This window comes from Sitophilus oryzae, unplaced genomic scaffold (assembly GCF_002938485.1).
Source record: "Sitophilus oryzae breed Bouriz unplaced genomic scaffold, Soryzae_2.0 scaffold_1060_pilon_pilon, whole genome shotgun sequence".
In the NCBI taxonomy this organism is placed as follows: domain Eukaryota; kingdom Metazoa; phylum Arthropoda; class Insecta; order Coleoptera; family Curculionidae; genus Sitophilus; species Sitophilus oryzae.
In genome coordinates this window covers 458,291-474,452 of record NW_022145683.1, presented here as the reverse complement: position 1 = coordinate 474,452, position 16,162 = coordinate 458,291, and the positions used below count along the sequence as shown (strand labels likewise).

The 16,162-nt window shown below is 33.1% G+C and overlaps 2 protein-coding genes across 2 annotated transcripts; both read left to right on the top strand.

Annotated features, from left to right (window-relative positions):
- The first annotated feature begins 113 nt into the window (after positions 1–113).
- On the top strand, positions 114–1,420 carry LOC115877179 (transcription factor E2F5-like). The gene is made up of 6 exons (XM_030893342.1): positions 114–317; positions 377–486; positions 547–844; positions 901–1,017; positions 1,065–1,200; positions 1,252–1,420. The coding sequence occupies exons 1-6, from the start codon at positions 207–209 to the stop codon at positions 1,356–1,358; spliced, it is 879 nt and encodes a 292-aa protein (XP_030749202.1). The 5' UTR covers positions 114–206; the 3' UTR covers positions 1,359–1,420.
- Positions 1,421–3,149: 1,729 nt separating this feature from the next.
- LOC115877456 (gametogenetin-binding protein 2-like) lies at positions 3,150–15,884 on the top strand. The gene is made up of 12 exons (XM_030893611.1): positions 3,150–3,403; positions 3,680–3,870; positions 3,926–4,066; positions 4,118–4,368; positions 4,425–4,593; positions 6,715–6,822; positions 8,409–8,673; positions 10,505–10,632; positions 13,011–13,148; positions 13,214–13,296; positions 14,224–14,372; positions 15,376–15,884. The coding sequence occupies exons 1-12, from the start codon at positions 3,302–3,304 to the stop codon at positions 15,571–15,573; spliced, it is 1,923 nt and encodes a 640-aa protein (XP_030749471.1). The 5' UTR covers positions 3,150–3,301; the 3' UTR covers positions 15,574–15,884.
- The last annotated feature ends 278 nt before the right edge of the window (positions 15,885–16,162 follow it).

Below are 16,162 nucleotides of genomic sequence, written 5' to 3'. Positions count from 1 at the left end.
ATTCATACAATAATAATAGTTAATTTTATGAAAAACTGATAAAGTTTGAGCCGGTTTGAGCAGCTACAGACCTTTATTGGGAAAAGAAGAAGAATAGATTTCTGTTTTATCGACTCCAATGTCAATTTTTTAGACATACGTGTTTGGCGTTTTCAATGGAAATTTGAAAAATCTACTCTTTAAAAGATATTTTAATTTTAAAGAAAATGACCGACATCATACAGCAAAGTAGATTTGAGAAATCTCTGGGCTTATTGACAACAAAATTTGTTTCTTTGTTGCAAAAATCAAAAGGAGGTATTTTAGATCTGAAAGTTGTAAGTAGTTAATTTTTTTCCAATTTTACAAAAAAAACAGCATGAATGTTTGTTTTTAGGCTGCTGATATTTTGGAGGTTCGGCAAAAACGCCGTATTTATGATATAACTAATGTTTTAGAAGGTATTGGCTTAATAGAGAAGAAAAGTAAAAATAGTATACAATGGAAGTATGTATTCCTTCTTTTATTAATATCTATATCCCTACATTATTATTATTTTTTATAAAGACCATATACAGCAGCTAGGGAATACTGTTCTAATTTACCAGCGAGTAATGGTAGCAATTCAGATAATTTTTTAAAAATAAGGAAACTGAAAGAAGAGTTGGCAAGACTTGACGAATACGAACATGAACTTGACCTGCAGAAATTATGGATACAACAAAGCATAAAAAATATCACAGAAGATTTAGATACAAGCAAATATTTGTATGTTACCAGCGATGACTTTCTAAAAAGCCACAATAATGATAAAACAGTGTTTGTTGTAAATACCCCTATAAACCATACAAATATGAAATATCAAGTAAGAAAGATATTAATAATTACAAAAAATATATTTTAAATTGCTTATTTTTTTAGAGTGGTCAGGATACATTCAATTTAAGAATTAGATCTTCGAAAAACCCCATTGTTGCTCATGTTTTAACAAGAAATATTGGTGATAGTGAAAAACTAAACAGGAAGAGATCCCAACAAGTAAGTACTTTTAAAAGTAGTATTTTTTGGTAATAATATATTTTCAGCAAATGCAATCTGATATAGAGGATTTAAATATAAAGAAAGAAGCATTCTTTGATGATCCTGATTTAATAACTGCTGAAATTCTGTTCAGGAAGATTCCTAAATATAATTTTAATAGCAGGACTGAAGATCGAACAGGTTGTGGTATTGGTAGAGAAAAAAGTCATAGTAGTTATTTGTTAATTTTAGGTGATGAGCCTTTTCTTCGACTTAGCCCCGTTCCCTTATCGCAAGAATATTCATTTGGACTACTAGATAGTGAAGGTGCATGTGATCTCTTTGACTTGAGTTTATAAATATTTTATATATAGATATTAAACCTTTATGAATAAGGTACAATAAAGTGATGCTATTTTTATATTATTTCATATATCTACGCAATTTAAAAATCTCATTTAAACTTTATACTGTATATATTCTAATAAAAATATATTCTCTTTCTGCCTTTTGTAAATGTAATTAATCGAATTTAACAGATTTAGATTTAAAGAAAAAAAATGGGGAATATCCACGGAATATCAATTTATTGAAGTAATTAATATATGATTTTGTACCTTTCCTACGCAGAGGGAAAATTTTAAATCCAAGGACTACAGACGCTACAGACTACAGAGATTAATTATTAATCAGTGGCTTGGCCAGAGATATAGAGGTAAGGAGAATGAATCAAGGATACTATATAGAGTGCGTTCCACTAAGCGCTCATAATGCTCAAAATATGCCTTCGATCGTTCCACATGACGATCGCGGACGTTGTGGTCGCGGCGTAAACGTCACTAATGACGTCATTATTTTCGCTCACACCGAGCTCACAACGACCCATCTGAATATTAGGATCGAAGTGGACGTTGAGGAATTTTGGCGCAATTTTTAAAATTTAGACAAAAGATTATCGACTTAGGATAAAAATTTTCATAGATTCTCATAGCCAATAATACGTGGCCTAAGTGTTCGCTTTTACGTCGCGATTTTGTAAATGCATTCCACTATTAATTCGTCTGAACTAGATGAAGAAGTTTCAGACATATTCCGATGCACCAAAAATCCAACTGTCGCCAAAGACATTTTGATTTCTTTTTTTAGACAGCTTTTTGAATTCTCTTCTGTGATTTTGACTATTATTTACTATTTATTTACATACATTGACAGGATTGACGCTTAAAACGCCCCATAACCCATTCCACTTGAGTTTATGATTGTAACGCTCGCAAGCAAGTGGAACCGGAAAAATCGTGATCTTGAGCGTGAACGTTATGAGTGCTTAGTGGAACGTACTCATAGAGGGAATGAACTAACTCTGGAACATGGCTGGAATAATGTACATATTCTCTGGCAAGGATACTATAGAGATAATAAAGGATAGTTCGATCAGTGCCTTCTATTAAAAGATTAATAGAAGGCACTGGTTCGATCTATTTTTTATTCGAATTTCCAAGGTTTCGGTTTGAGTGACTAGTTTTGTGCACGGATGTGTGGTTTTGTACAATGACATAAGCGCCAGTAAGCGCGAACATGGCGGCTACCATGATCACAAAATAGGAATCAACTCTGCAATCTGCAACTATCATCAAAATAGCAATACCTAGCAATCCGAGATTCCTAATTACTGTCCTCCATTCACGCAGTTGTGCAGCTCTAATCGAGTCATAAAGTTCAGAACTGTTCCGCGCCATATGGAGGCACTAGGCTATCGCGCACATCTCTTTTCAGAACCGTTCTGAGTAGCCCAGGGCGTAAAGCTCTGAACACGCTCTGAAACTTGAAATTCGCGAATGGAGGACAGCAATTTGTGCAAAATTTGTGCCATGTTTATGATTTCTGCGCACGTTCCTGCTCATTCACCTTAACTCTATTTCTTTGGGCTAGATACAAAAATTGTACTCTGAAGCCCCGTTCTCAGAACTGCGTCGTGTCGACAGCGACACTGATTGACACTTCAAACGACCAATGGGAGCTATACTAAATTTAAAATTGACAGCTGTTTGAATTTTGTACAAATCTGATTGGTTCTTTTGTCGTGTCGCTGGCGACAGTCGCAGTTCTGAGAACGGGGCTTGAGGTTTAAATAACAAATCACATTTTTGACTTTGACAGTTTTTCTGACTTGACTTGCTTGACGTATGTTAAGAAATGGTAGTTCCTGTTATGTACTGAATTGATTCTTTAATATTTTTTGGAACAGGCCGGTGTTTTAAGCAACAATCATTTGAATCATTTTACTCAGTTTTAAATACGTGTTATGAGTAAAATGGAGAAGCTTCCTAAATTGGTGGACGTTTATCAACCGACTCATAAATTGAAGTCTAGACAGCTACCCTTAGTTGTGGACGAAAATTTAACGGTAACTAAAATTATGTCTTTTTGGACTAAAAACTATCAATAAAACACCACCAAAAAACCGTATTATTGTTCTAAACATTCGTTTTGATTTGTGATAAAATGGCACGCATGTTTGGGTTTCTTGACCTACAAAATATTTTGGTTTCAATTGAGATTGAATGCCTATTTCATATTTCTATACCAGTTTTCTTTAGATTCTTATGCTAATAATACAATCTCAAAGAGGATGTATTATGTTTAATGTTGTACAATACAAACTACCTTGATATTTTTTTAGCTTGTGATGGATATAAAGAATTCAAACATCATTTGCGACACGAGAACGTTAAGTAGCAAAGAACTTAACGAATTCTCTTCAAAGTTAGGCATACTGTCACCCGAGGAGTTTGAAGGCTCTTTACAAATCACCAAACATGAACTTATCGAGGTTCTAAATCAAAATGTCCCTTGTGTTGGTTGCCGTAGAAGGTTTGTTCAGATATGTTGTTTTATTCTCAAATAAATCGTAATTTTTGCTTTCTAGTGTTGAGAGGTTATATTTCCAACTGCTCAGTTTTGGTCACTCCACTTTAGACCCCATCATAGTCAAACAGGATGGTACAATAACTCTGAAGAAAGAAAAACACGCCTACAATATATTGGGCAGTATTTTTCATGATCACTCGTAAGTATTATTTATTTTCCTCCATCAAATACTTCATGTTGATTCTTTTAGACATCGTCTAGCTACCTTAATCGAAACACAACCAAAAAGAAATAAGAAAAGTGTGAGGTGTCTGTTACACTCTTTGGATTCGCAGAGAAGTCGACCTCTAACACCTGTGTGGAAGGATGTTTGGGACTGTATGAAGATAGATTGCCGTAAGGATATCTGTATCATAGAAGCATCCAGCTTATTTACCACTCTAGAGAATTATTTGAGGAAGCACAGATTTTGTGGAGAGTGTAGAACAAAAGTCTTAAAAGGTGAGGTAATTTCCTTTTTTGTACCCCTCATTTACTTAACCTGCATTTTTTTGTAGCTTATACTTTACTAGTCGATGAACCAGAACCCATCAAAGAAAAGGGTTATGTCTCTTCTTTGTATGCAGGTATAAAGAGATGCTTGCAAGATAAACATATTCATCTCAATCCTAAGACGGACTATATTACTAAAATGATCAATAGGGCTGAACCTGAATTATTAGGAAGGTAAGGCTTTCAGTGTTTTCTGTGAAAATATACATTTATAGAGAAATTAATAAAAGTTAGCGTTCGTGACCTCAAAGATGTCAAAACTATTACCTAGTTAATTCTAATAAATAAAAATTTGTTTGAAAGGTAGGGCGCATTTTTTTCTTTTTCTTATAATGTCTTGTTATAATGATTAAAAAAAACAGCACGCCATGGGAGCAGGTAAACAAATTTGGATAAAAAGGACTATGTTGGTAGTCATGGCAAATGTTGCCAGCTGTCATAAGATTTTTCCTTGCAAATCTAATTTTCACCATTTTCAATTTTATTATTTATTTCTTATCTGACATTTGTCATTTTCAATTTTATTCAGATTTTTCCTTGACAAGTGTGAAATTAAATCCGCGTAACTCCTTTTTTTATTCTAAGTTTACAATCACATATACTTAATATCTCTAAGCAGTGTACATAAGACACTGGCATAGATAAATGAAACAAGTTTAGATTGGAAAGTGCCCATAAGGACAATGTAAACACTATTTGGCGCTATTCTCGCAACGGTCGCGACCCAAAACTTTTGAGAATTTCGGAGCGGTTCGGCTTTTTCCGGAATTATATCGCCAAATATTGTTTATTCAAATTTATTATTATTTTCGTTTAATTTTATAAATAAAATACAGTGTGTTGCATACAAGAAACTTTATTTTATATAAGGACGCATGTATGAAATACCGATGAAACATTGGAAACCGACGTTATGCCACGATCCACGATGGTTTTTGCAGTTCACAGTTCACAGCACAGCTTTTTAAGTTTTTAATCAATTCACTTTTTCACAATTATTATCACCGGTTGGAGTAAATAAAACTTGAATTAAACTCACATGATAGCAATAATTACTTTGAAAATGGACGCTATAAACACTTTTCGGAATTTCTTAAATGAGAGCGGTTTAGATTTTAAAATTATTTCTGTTTTTGTTTGCCATTGTTCTTAGCGGCCGCTATAGCAGCGCCAGATCGCGTATAACGGTCGCGACCCAAAATAATTTCGCGACCTGAAATTTTTACGGGCTTTCCAATCTAAACTTGTTGCATTTATCTATGGACACTGGTATCAAGAATTTTTACCTATAGGCATATATAGGCATATTATGTTTAAATTTATTCCATTTTTACAAAAAAATATATTTTTTATGCACATTCCTTTTGCTAATAATAATACCTACCACTTCTTTATGGAGTAGAGGTAAGGAAAAATATCTTCGTGCATTAAAAAATGGGGGTCATAAAAATGGGAAGGTTTAAGATGGCGCTGCTGTAGCTAAAACCTAAAATTTAAAATAGGCGCCGAAAATTTTTAGAACAGGAAATTATTCAAGAGATAAATATTTGACGTGAAGGCGCGGATTTCAAAAAAAATACAGCAGTATTATAAAGTATGTTTCAAAAAATTCATTGCTTACAAAACAAATGATTAGATGACTTATTAGACATTTTTTCCGTTTACCTACTTATTTCTGTTCAACATCAAGAACTTTTTGTTTAGTTATTGTATGTATGTGTGTAATAAGACGTGTTGAAAGAAAAAATGTATCTATTAATTTTTTGTTAAATCTTTCGAATTGAGGCCTTTTTGACAGCCACATTGCTTTAAAGTGAGACATTCTTAATTAAACGCCGTTTAAAGTGGAAAAATAGATGTAATGAAAAACCATAAATACTCCTACTACATATTTTAACAATTTTTATTTTGCAAAACTGACTGTAAAATCCTTCATATTGAAGGAAATCCTTCAATTCTGGCACTGGTTAAAACCGTATCATCGGCATAAAATATTGCAAGTTGTCATGAAGCTTTGCAATTCTGATATTTGTCATTTTTGATTTCATTTTTTTCTGATCTGACATTTTTGCCATTTTCAATTTTATCCTGAGTTTTCTTCTCTGAAAATTTTGAAATTCAATCCGGGTTTTGTTTAGTTAAAACTGCGATTTTTATTGCAATAAAATGCCAAAACCATTAAATAGTCGGAATCAACAACTTGTCTCATCAAATGAATGCATTCATCAAATATTTTGATGACGTGCACTCCAACTTTTATTGATTTCTCTATAATTACATTTATTTTTCTTATAGTCGTAGGGAGAGGCACGCAAAAACTTTAGAAATTGCCCAAGAAGAAGTCTTGACATGTCTGGGAATTTGCATGTACGAAAGACTGCACAGGGTCTACATGAGAGTGCGGTAAGTAAAAATGATTTTCATGGTCTTATTTATGAACAGGGTTCGAAAATATTGTTACGTTTTTCGTCGGTTCCGTGTGGATAAAAAGTCTAATTTATTTAAACAAAAATTTATTTTACACTAAGTAACAAAGCAATAACGATAAAACACTTAAAAACCTATTGTCAAACTTATTTACAACTATTTATCTAAAAGGAACTTATTTGAATTTATTTAAAAGGCGCGAGCACGACTATCGACTGATTACTCTGTGCAGAGGGCCTTGGTTTTTATACCACCAGTTAAACAGTTCTCGATTAATCCATAGATCATTAGGTGCATAGAGAAGATTTAGATGTTCTAGTGTATTCGCCGCCATTCCAATGAACTTTCGATTCTTCTCGTACATTCGATCAGCTGAGTCATTACGGTGTCTCTTCTTTGATGCGATTCCAGAAGATCATATGGGGCATATCAGAATGAGGCTGATTTCGCCACAATATGGTGGTCCGAACTGTATTCCGGAAACTTCGGCAGCATATTCTGCAGATAAGAATAAGTAAAAAAGTTGGTATAAATGTATGTCCTAAAATGCTTTGTTTCGGAGATACAGGGTGTAAAAGTTTCACTTTTATTCGATTTTTTCCAAATAATTTCTGCAGTAACGTCAATATTTGGATCAAAATTGTTGTCTGGCAGTTTTTTGACATGAGAAATTTGATTTTGAAGTCAATATGACTCCTACTAGTAGAGGGCGCCACCTACATATTTTTTAACTGGTTTGAAGAGTAATAACTTTTTATCTGTACCTGTACAAAACTACTGAGTAAAAAAATATACATTTCGTGATTTTTTACATAAAAAAGGTCTCTTGGTAAAAATCGCTATGAGTAATGGTTTTCGAGATATTTGGAATCGAAATTATCAATACATCGTGTCATCATTGACATAAATTAAACATGTTGACTAAATAGTTATTAGACTGAGATCATAAATTTGAAATGTTTTTGTGCCAAAAGTTCAACAGAAACTGTTTTATCATCATTTTTTTGCAGAAAATTTATGATTAATTTAAAAAAACTAAACATTTCCCAAATTTATTAAATAACTATCTACTCAACGTGTTTATTTTTCGTCAACTGCGATAATGACATGTATTGACTATTTCCATTCTAAATATCTTGAGAACGGTTGCTCGTAGCGATTTTAACAAAGAGTTATTGTTTACGTAAAAAGTCACAGAGATGTACATTTTTTCCCTTTTCATGTCAAAAAACTACTAGACACCAATTTTCATCCAAATATTGACGTTGTTTCAGAAATTATTTGGAAAAAATCGAAATAAAAATGAAACTTCTACACCCTGTATCTCTGAAACTAGGCATTTTAGGACATACGTTTCTACGAACTTTTTTACTTATTTTTATCTGCAGAATATGCTGCCGAAGTTTCCGGAATACAGTTCGGGCCACCCTGTATATTCTTCTACTATTTCCAGTGTTGTGTTATTTATTAGAATGTCTTTCTTTCTACTAGTTCGTTTTGATATATATCACATGATAATGTATCCTCCTAACCTTGTTTATGAATGAAATGTGTCGTTTTAGGGAGGAAGAACGTATGTGCCAACTTTTCGCAGCGGTAGCCGTTCATAGCCTGAGTATGAGCTTTGAAACGGCCGTGGAAAAGGTCAGGGGAGTCTCACAGCTAGAACTACTTTACGAAGAGTTTGCGAGAGAAGAACAAGCGAAACAGAAACACAAGGAAGCGAAGAGGATAAGGCGCAAACGCAGAAAGGAAAAGCTGATGGATTGCGACGAGAAGGAGAATTGTTGTGGACAGGGTCATGACAGCAAAGAAGATCTAGATAAGGTAAGAAAATATCTCCAGTCACTCTTTACAAATGCCATAGAAATATTCATTGGTTTGTTCAGATTAGTTCAGAAACAGCACTAGTAATCGTATTTTAAAGCGTAAAGTTACGTTCTAAAACTATGCAGTGTTGCGGGCTACACGCCATAGAACCAATAAAATTTGTACTAAAGTCAAACAGCTGTCAATTTTGACTTTAGTTACTCAACTAACAACTATGAATGATTGTTTTTGTAGTTTAGCCAGCGACACAACTTTACTATCAGAATATCAACGAAAATAAAATAAAAAAGTTTTTGCAATGGCCCGGTCTTGAACTTTGAATCCTCGGTTCGTAGTCGGAAACTTTACCCGCTGCGCTATGGTGACTTACGCTTCGTCCTACGTGGGAGACAAAAGCGCGCGATTCGGGCACACGGTGGGTTATTAGCATGAAAAAGGTGATCGAAATTCGAAAAAGCAAATGTGATTATATAATAGATTTCCCAAAAAAAGATAAATGATAAGTTAAATCATGTCTGCCATGAATGACGTTGCCATGGGTGTGTTTAGTTGCATTCATTTGTTTCAACGAAACGTCAAAGTTGTTACTTCTCACAGATAAGAGGTAAATGGCTAAATTTTATGTTTAAAATTATAAATTGTTGTTGTTCTTGTGCTCTTTTTACGTTTATATTATTGTTTTGATTGAAAATGGTTCAGCAAGCTGCAGGTATGTATTCTACAAAAACGTATTATTTATTTTGATATTCTCTATACTAACGTTTTTTTTGCATAAAGTTAGGCGTTCAGAAAATTTGATTAGAAGACTTGGTTATACTTAGAGATTTAGTTGCGCTTTCGAAGAATTCAGCATATTGTCTATATACGTTTTACTTAGTAAACATTGGGCTTTCATACAAATAAAAAATACTGCGACTTTTTGCGACTTTTGCTGATAAAATAGAGAAAAACATTCTGGTTTCCTCTAATTTGCCAATCAGTGATATACTAATGCGAGGTGTAAACCGCGATGGCATTGTTGTGTACAAAGCGATCGCATTAGTGCCATTAGCAGTATAGCACTATTTGGCATTAATAGCAACTTTAGTGGTTGGGCATTGCTCGCGGATCAGTCGTAGCATTAGTAGTATTAGTTGCGATATTACTACTGGCATTAGTGGCATTGACCGTGGAAACACTGGAACAGTGATTTTTCTTTCTTTTTTTAGAATCGACGAATTATCATTTATTTTGGTCATATTATTTCCTCTTTAATTGAAAATAGCGATAATTTATATAAGGTCTACATAAAAAAATTTCGATCAACTATCTGTGTCAAATACCCCACTGTGGGGCGGTGCGAGCGACGCGTATTTATCAAATAACGTTTTCTTACGAAGCTGTCCTAGGTAGGAGAGTCGCGCGACTGAAGCGGCATCGCAAGCAATGTAAATATGTCGCGCTAGTCGCGCTCATCGCCCTCTGTTGTCGCACGCGTCGCTCGCTCGCTTTTGTCTCCCACGTAGGACGAAGCCTTATTCGATTTATATTCAATACTAGAATTTAACAGAATAAATAAAAAAATTATAGGATCTTCTTCCGATGCGCAGTAGTGAACGCAACGGGTATCGGCAGCCAGATGGGCCGCATGCTGTTCCAGAGAGCAAAGATATATCAAACAGCCATCTTTCTTAAAATACTTTCTCGAAAACGTTGCTAGCTCTTAGACTATAATTAGTGAAGATATTAGCAAGTTTTTTGAATGAAGGGAAATTCCAAATAAAATTGAAAATGACAAATATCAGATTTCCAAAGAAAATTTCATGACAATCTTTTATTATTTTTTTAGAATTGTACGTGCTCATTAAGTGCAGACAAGGAAAGCTCAAGGGATTGCGGATGTAGTAGTGAGGAACTGGATGATTTTGATGAGTGTTCAAAGCTCAACCAGTCTAGTGAGAAATCAGATAAATTAAGGTATTTATTTTTTATATATTTATTTTATAAGAGAAAGGAGATTTCACAGTTTCATTGTGCTTAAAGGGCCCCATACAGTTCGGTTATTTTGCTAGGTTTTAACCACGCGGTTAAAAAAGCACGGATATGTTAACCGCGTCGTTTATGAACGATGGATTAGATAAAGAACTTGCTAGCAGTGGCGGCACTAATTGTTGTAAAAGAGAAAACCCACAAAGGGAATACAAAAAAATGTTGCAAAAGTTGGCTATTTAAGCGGTAACCATTTTTAAATATTAAAAGAGCTTCCCTCACTGATACGTCATTACCTTCTTATTTTTTTTGTTGAAACATCCTCTTAAAGAGTCACTTTTCTTTTTTATACTTTCCTTGTTTGCCCGATAGTTGGCATTTTGCTATCAGTTTATTATAGACATCATTTTTCTTTTCCCTGTATGATATTCCGCAGATTTAATTTTCCATACATGGAGAACTAAATAACTCAATAAATTCAATGGTAAGTTATTTAGTATTAGTGATCATTTGTGTCGAACGCAAGCACCAAAAACAATATACAGGGTGTTCCGAACTGTATTCCGGAAACTTCGGTGACATATTCTGCAGATAAAAATAAGTAAAAAAGTTCGTATAAATGTATGTCCTAAAATGCTTAGTTTCGGAGATGCAGGGTGTAGAAGTTTCATTTTTATTTCTATTTTTTCCAAATAATTTCTGAAGTAAAGTCAATATGTGGATGAAAATTGGTGTCTGGGAGTTTTTTGACATGACAAATTTGATTTTTATGTCAATATGACTCCTACTAGTAGAGGGCGCCACTTACATATTTTTTAACTGGTTTGAAGAGTAATAACTTTTCGTCTGTACCTGTATAAAACTACTGAATAAAAAAATTTACGTTTTTTACGTGAAAAAGGTCTCTTGGTAAAAACCGGTATGAGTAATGGTTTTCGAGATATTTGGAATCATTGACATAAATTAAACATGTTGACTAAATAGTTATTAGACTTAAATCATAAATTTGAAATCTTTTTGTGCCAAATGTTCAACAGAAACTGTTTTATCATCATTTTTTGCAAAAAAAATATGACTAATTTAAAAAAATTAAAATTTCCCAAATTTATTATTTCACTGAAATAACTATCTACTCAACGTGTTTATTTTTCGTCAATAATAACATGTATTTACTATTTCCATTCTAAATATCTTAAGAACGGTTACTCGTAGCGATTTTTACAAAGAGATATTTTTTACGTAAAAAATCACAGAGATGTATATTTTTTTACTCGGTAGTTTTATACAGGTACGGACAAAAAGTTATTACTCTTCAAACCAGTTAAAAAATATGTAGGTGGCGCCCTCTACTAGTAGGAGTCATATTGACATCAAAATCAAATTTCATTTCAAAAAACTTCCAGACACCAATTTTCATCCAAATATTGACGTTATTTCAGAAATTATTTAGAAAAAATCGAAATAAAAATGAAACTTCTACACCCTGTATCTCTGAAACTAAGCATTTTAGGATATACATTTATACGAACTTTTTTACTTATTGTTATCTGCAGAATATACTGCCGAAGTTTCCGGAATACGGTTCAGACCACCCTGTATAAATAACTAAACAGTGCTGGAGCCACGGGTTGAAATAGAACCGTACAGTTAAAATATCTGGTGAATATGAACACTCACATACACTGACGTTTTTAACTGAACAATCCTGACTGTTCGGTTAAAACCGGGCAAAATAATCGGGGTGGGTGGGGGGCTTTATACTCCTTCCTTAGTCTGTTTATTCAAAGTTCTTTCCTTATTCTCCTATTTATTCCATCATTGTTTTGATATTTAAAACAGTATATACAGTCTGTTCAGCGATCGTTCAAAGTTACGTCATCATTGCTTGTCAAATATGCGTTTTAGGGTTTGTTTAGGGCTTGTCTGAGATCAATTCACATTGTTTAGGAAATTTTAAGTACGTTTTGAATATATTTATCGAGTGAGTTCCGTGTTTATTACTTAAATTCATGTAGGTATATTAGGCCTGTATTCATTTTGATTGTTTTTCAATATATAATTTTAGGCGCATTTACTAGTTTTTTCCAGGAAAGTCGTCCCTATTTTAAAAATAAACTAATGAAAAAGCTTGAGATTCTATACGATAAAATACACTTTCATTTTTGATACTTTAAAAATTGAAGATGCCTAAAATAATTAAATATACTCGTGCCTCTTTTACGAGTAAAGGCGTCACCAATCTGTTTCATCTGGTGAAAGGGAGAGTTCGACAGTATATGACGTGACATTGAACAATGGCTGAACAAACTTTACCTACAGGATGTTACTTAATAGAATAATAACTTTTTATTGCGTTATTTTGAAAGGTGTAGTAATCAGTTATGGCTAGAGGAATGTAGTAAATGCGAAAACGATGGGAAAGACTCAAATAGGAATGGACTAAAATTGGGTTCAATGTGCAAATGTGATAGTTCTTACGAGCCAAGCCAGTTTGGTCAGAATAGGTTAGTAAATTTGACATTCTTCATTAATTATTTTCAATACAAATCGTTTTTATATTTTTTTTTAGTAAGAAGGAGTCTGGCTCAACATCCGATCATTCTCACGACTGCGGTTACTCCTCAGAAAATAATAACGGCTGTTGTGAAACAGGTAATTTATCTATACATATACCGTGTGTTTCATCGTCGACCTGAACATAGGAAATTCCTTGTAAATTTTAAAAACGATGAATAAGTTTTGCCCATTTTATTTTACAGAAAAGTTTATTTGAAACTTTTTAAAGAACTTCTTAAAATGGAACAATTTGTTCATTTTGAATAATTTATACGAATTTGTTCTTGAGTTATGAGAGATACAAAAATACTAAATTAGACGAAAATCTAAAATAATCCGGTCCTGGTCAAACAAACATAACTATCACAAATGATGTCACAATATGACAAATCTATTATGATTTTCTTTTAAAGATCTATTAAAAATATCATAAATTATATTCTCTATGAAAAGTTACACAGAGTACACTGCAATAAATATAATATTTCTTTAAAAAATGAAATATATTTCGTAAATAAGTAAACATACTGCTTCAAAAGGAAATTTATTGATTAAACAGTTAAAAATGCACAAAAAACTAAGTAAATTTTTCCTACGCTCCTCACCCCCGTCCAATAATTCTTGGTGTTCGGAATATTTAAATGGCTTAAAATTATGCTTCTTCAAAATTCGCCAAGCAGTGATAAAATGTTATTCGGCTATTTCTCCGAGTATTCTGGTACTTACTTGTTTTTCATCTTCTACTTGTAACAAAATATTTAATTCATTTTCATTTATTATTTCCCTATGGTCCTGATCAATATTATTCTCCTTTTTATTTCTATAGTCTAATAACTATTTGTTTTTTTTCATAAAATAAATCGTTTACAGTCTGTAGACTATTTCCTCCATAGTACCACTAAATTATAATTTTTTTGTTCAGTTGTATAATTCATATTTACAAATTATTTTTGATACTTTTATAGTCAATATGACATTAAAAAAAATATATATATTTTTTATATGATATATAATTTTTTATAGGTTCCTTAATATCTAGTATATCCAGTTCTCCAGAAGGATCAGAACTAGCATGTTCTGAGTCCTGTTGTGAAGTCAAAGAGCCCACAGACTTTGGAAGCCAGTGCAGATTAACTTGCGGAGGAGGTCTTAGCTTACAAGAAATGCTTGAGGTGAGAAATCACAAAAAGTTAATGGTTGGATTATATTTCGAGTATTAGTCGAAACGTTACCCTTAACATTAACTCTAAGAAATTAATCTTCAGCTTAAAGAAATGCCGTTCATACTTCTCTAACTTAGAATAAATTAGTAAGCGCTTGTGTTCATATGAATCATATGTTTTCAGCAAACTAACTTCGCAAATATATTTAGAGTTTCGAAAACTAGCGAGACTATTGTTCACAGTAGTTAGTTATACCAATCCCGCGTAAAATGTTTTGTGCAAAATATATATATTTTTGACTCTTCATTAGGCATTTTGCAAAACGACTGAAAACAGATAGGCTCTTTGAAAAATATTCTTTTTTTGTTAAAAATGCCGGCGTTTTATAATATGCCTAGACTTTTTGCAAAATGCCGAGTTATTCAATACACCTGCGACATATTATAAGCTTCACAGCTTCTCACATCGATTTGATCAAAAGCAAAAATGGATTCAAGCAGTTCAATGAAACAAGAGTAAACAAAGTGCCCATTACATAATGAAAAAATTAAATAGGCATATACTTTGAGGGGATAAAATATAATTTGCAATATTAATGGTAACCTATAAAAAATTTCGTTATAAGCTAAATAGGCCCAGTTATGTCTCCACTAGCAAAACCGGTTCGTAAAACCCTTGATTATGAGTAGACAATGGCAAAACTAAGCTCGCTACCGTAGTTGAACTCATCTAAAAAGTTTTATTAGCTTGAATAATAAATTATAATACACAAGTTAGACCTTCTGGAGATATCGAAATATTTCCTTTTTTTTATTTTTAGAATTTTCACAAATTATACTTCATAACACTTTTAGATTAATAATATAACAAATTTTTCGTGTATTCGCTATTTAAACCCGTGTATTTGTTTGTCCGCTGTTTATGGTGTTCTCCTATAGTGGCAGCACTGGTGGAGAATGTACCAAGCCAATAGATTTCGATACGATAGTGACGATACGACATTTGATTTCAGGTGCATAGCGAGGACGACAACGAGGAGTGTTATATAACAGCGGAGGAGGTGAGAGAGTTCAAAAGTCGAAACCGGCAGGTCTACGAGAAAAGACAGGAACTGCGGGAGACGCTGCAGAAGAGGTTCGCCCAGTTCTGCGTGAACGGGCCCCTTACCGTTCCCCGTCTGCTGGTGCAGACCAAATATGCTTCAAACTAAAGAGATGCGGTGGCATTTTAGTCCCATAGTACGCCCAATTAAACGGACCCTTTCATTTGATGTCAGTTTCATTTTCAGTTTGATAAGGTTATATATAATTTCTATTTATACATTATATTTTTTATATATATAATCGCCCCCTCCTCCATCTTTTGTTTTCTTATTGTTTTTAAAATTTGTTCGATGAAATGGGATTTTTTTAAGAAGGTAAAGCCTCAATTTTCTATGTATTTGTTGCATTCCATATTGGGTTTAAATTGTTATAGAAATTGTTTTGTATTTAAGTAATAAATAAAGAAATTATTCAATCAGATCGACTATATTTAACGTGAAAATGTTCTATTATGGATTATTAATAATTAATTCTCTTTAAAGTCCCGTCTACATATAACGTTTTATCTGTCAGCCTTACCTGTTTAGTCAAAACGCAGCAAGTAAGACATTAAGTCTATTATTTGGCGCAGTTTTCGACAATATTGCAATTGGTAAGTGTGTTGTCCGAGACCAACGTTGGAAGGTGTTTGCCACATCGTGTGGGACCGGTTTTAAGTGTAGACGAAAAAACGGTTCGTTTTATTATTAGAATTGA

Excerpts from the sequence above, each read along its gene's own strand:
- LOC115877456 (XM_030893611.1), top strand. The coding sequence starts at position 3,302 with ATGAGTAAAATGGAGAAGCTTCCTAAATTGGTGGACGTTTATCAACCG. Across the intron at positions 4,067-4,117 it reads AGTATTTTTCATGATCACTC|ACATCGTCTAGCTACCTTAA; the intron begins GTAAGTATTATT and ends TGATTCTTTTAG. Across the intron at positions 6,823-8,408 it reads AGGGTCTACATGAGAGTGCG|GGAGGAAGAACGTATGTGCC; the intron begins GTAAGTAAAAAT and ends GTGTCGTTTTAG.
- LOC115877179 (XM_030893342.1), top strand. The coding sequence starts at position 207 with ATGACCGACATCATACAGCAAAGTAGATTTGAGAAATCTCTGGGCTTA. Across the intron at positions 845-900 it reads ATACAAATATGAAATATCAA|AGTGGTCAGGATACATTCAA; the intron begins GTAAGAAAGATA and ends TTATTTTTTTAG. Across the intron at positions 1,201-1,251 it reads CAGGACTGAAGATCGAACAG|GTGATGAGCCTTTTCTTCGA; the intron begins GTTGTGGTATTG and ends TGTTAATTTTAG.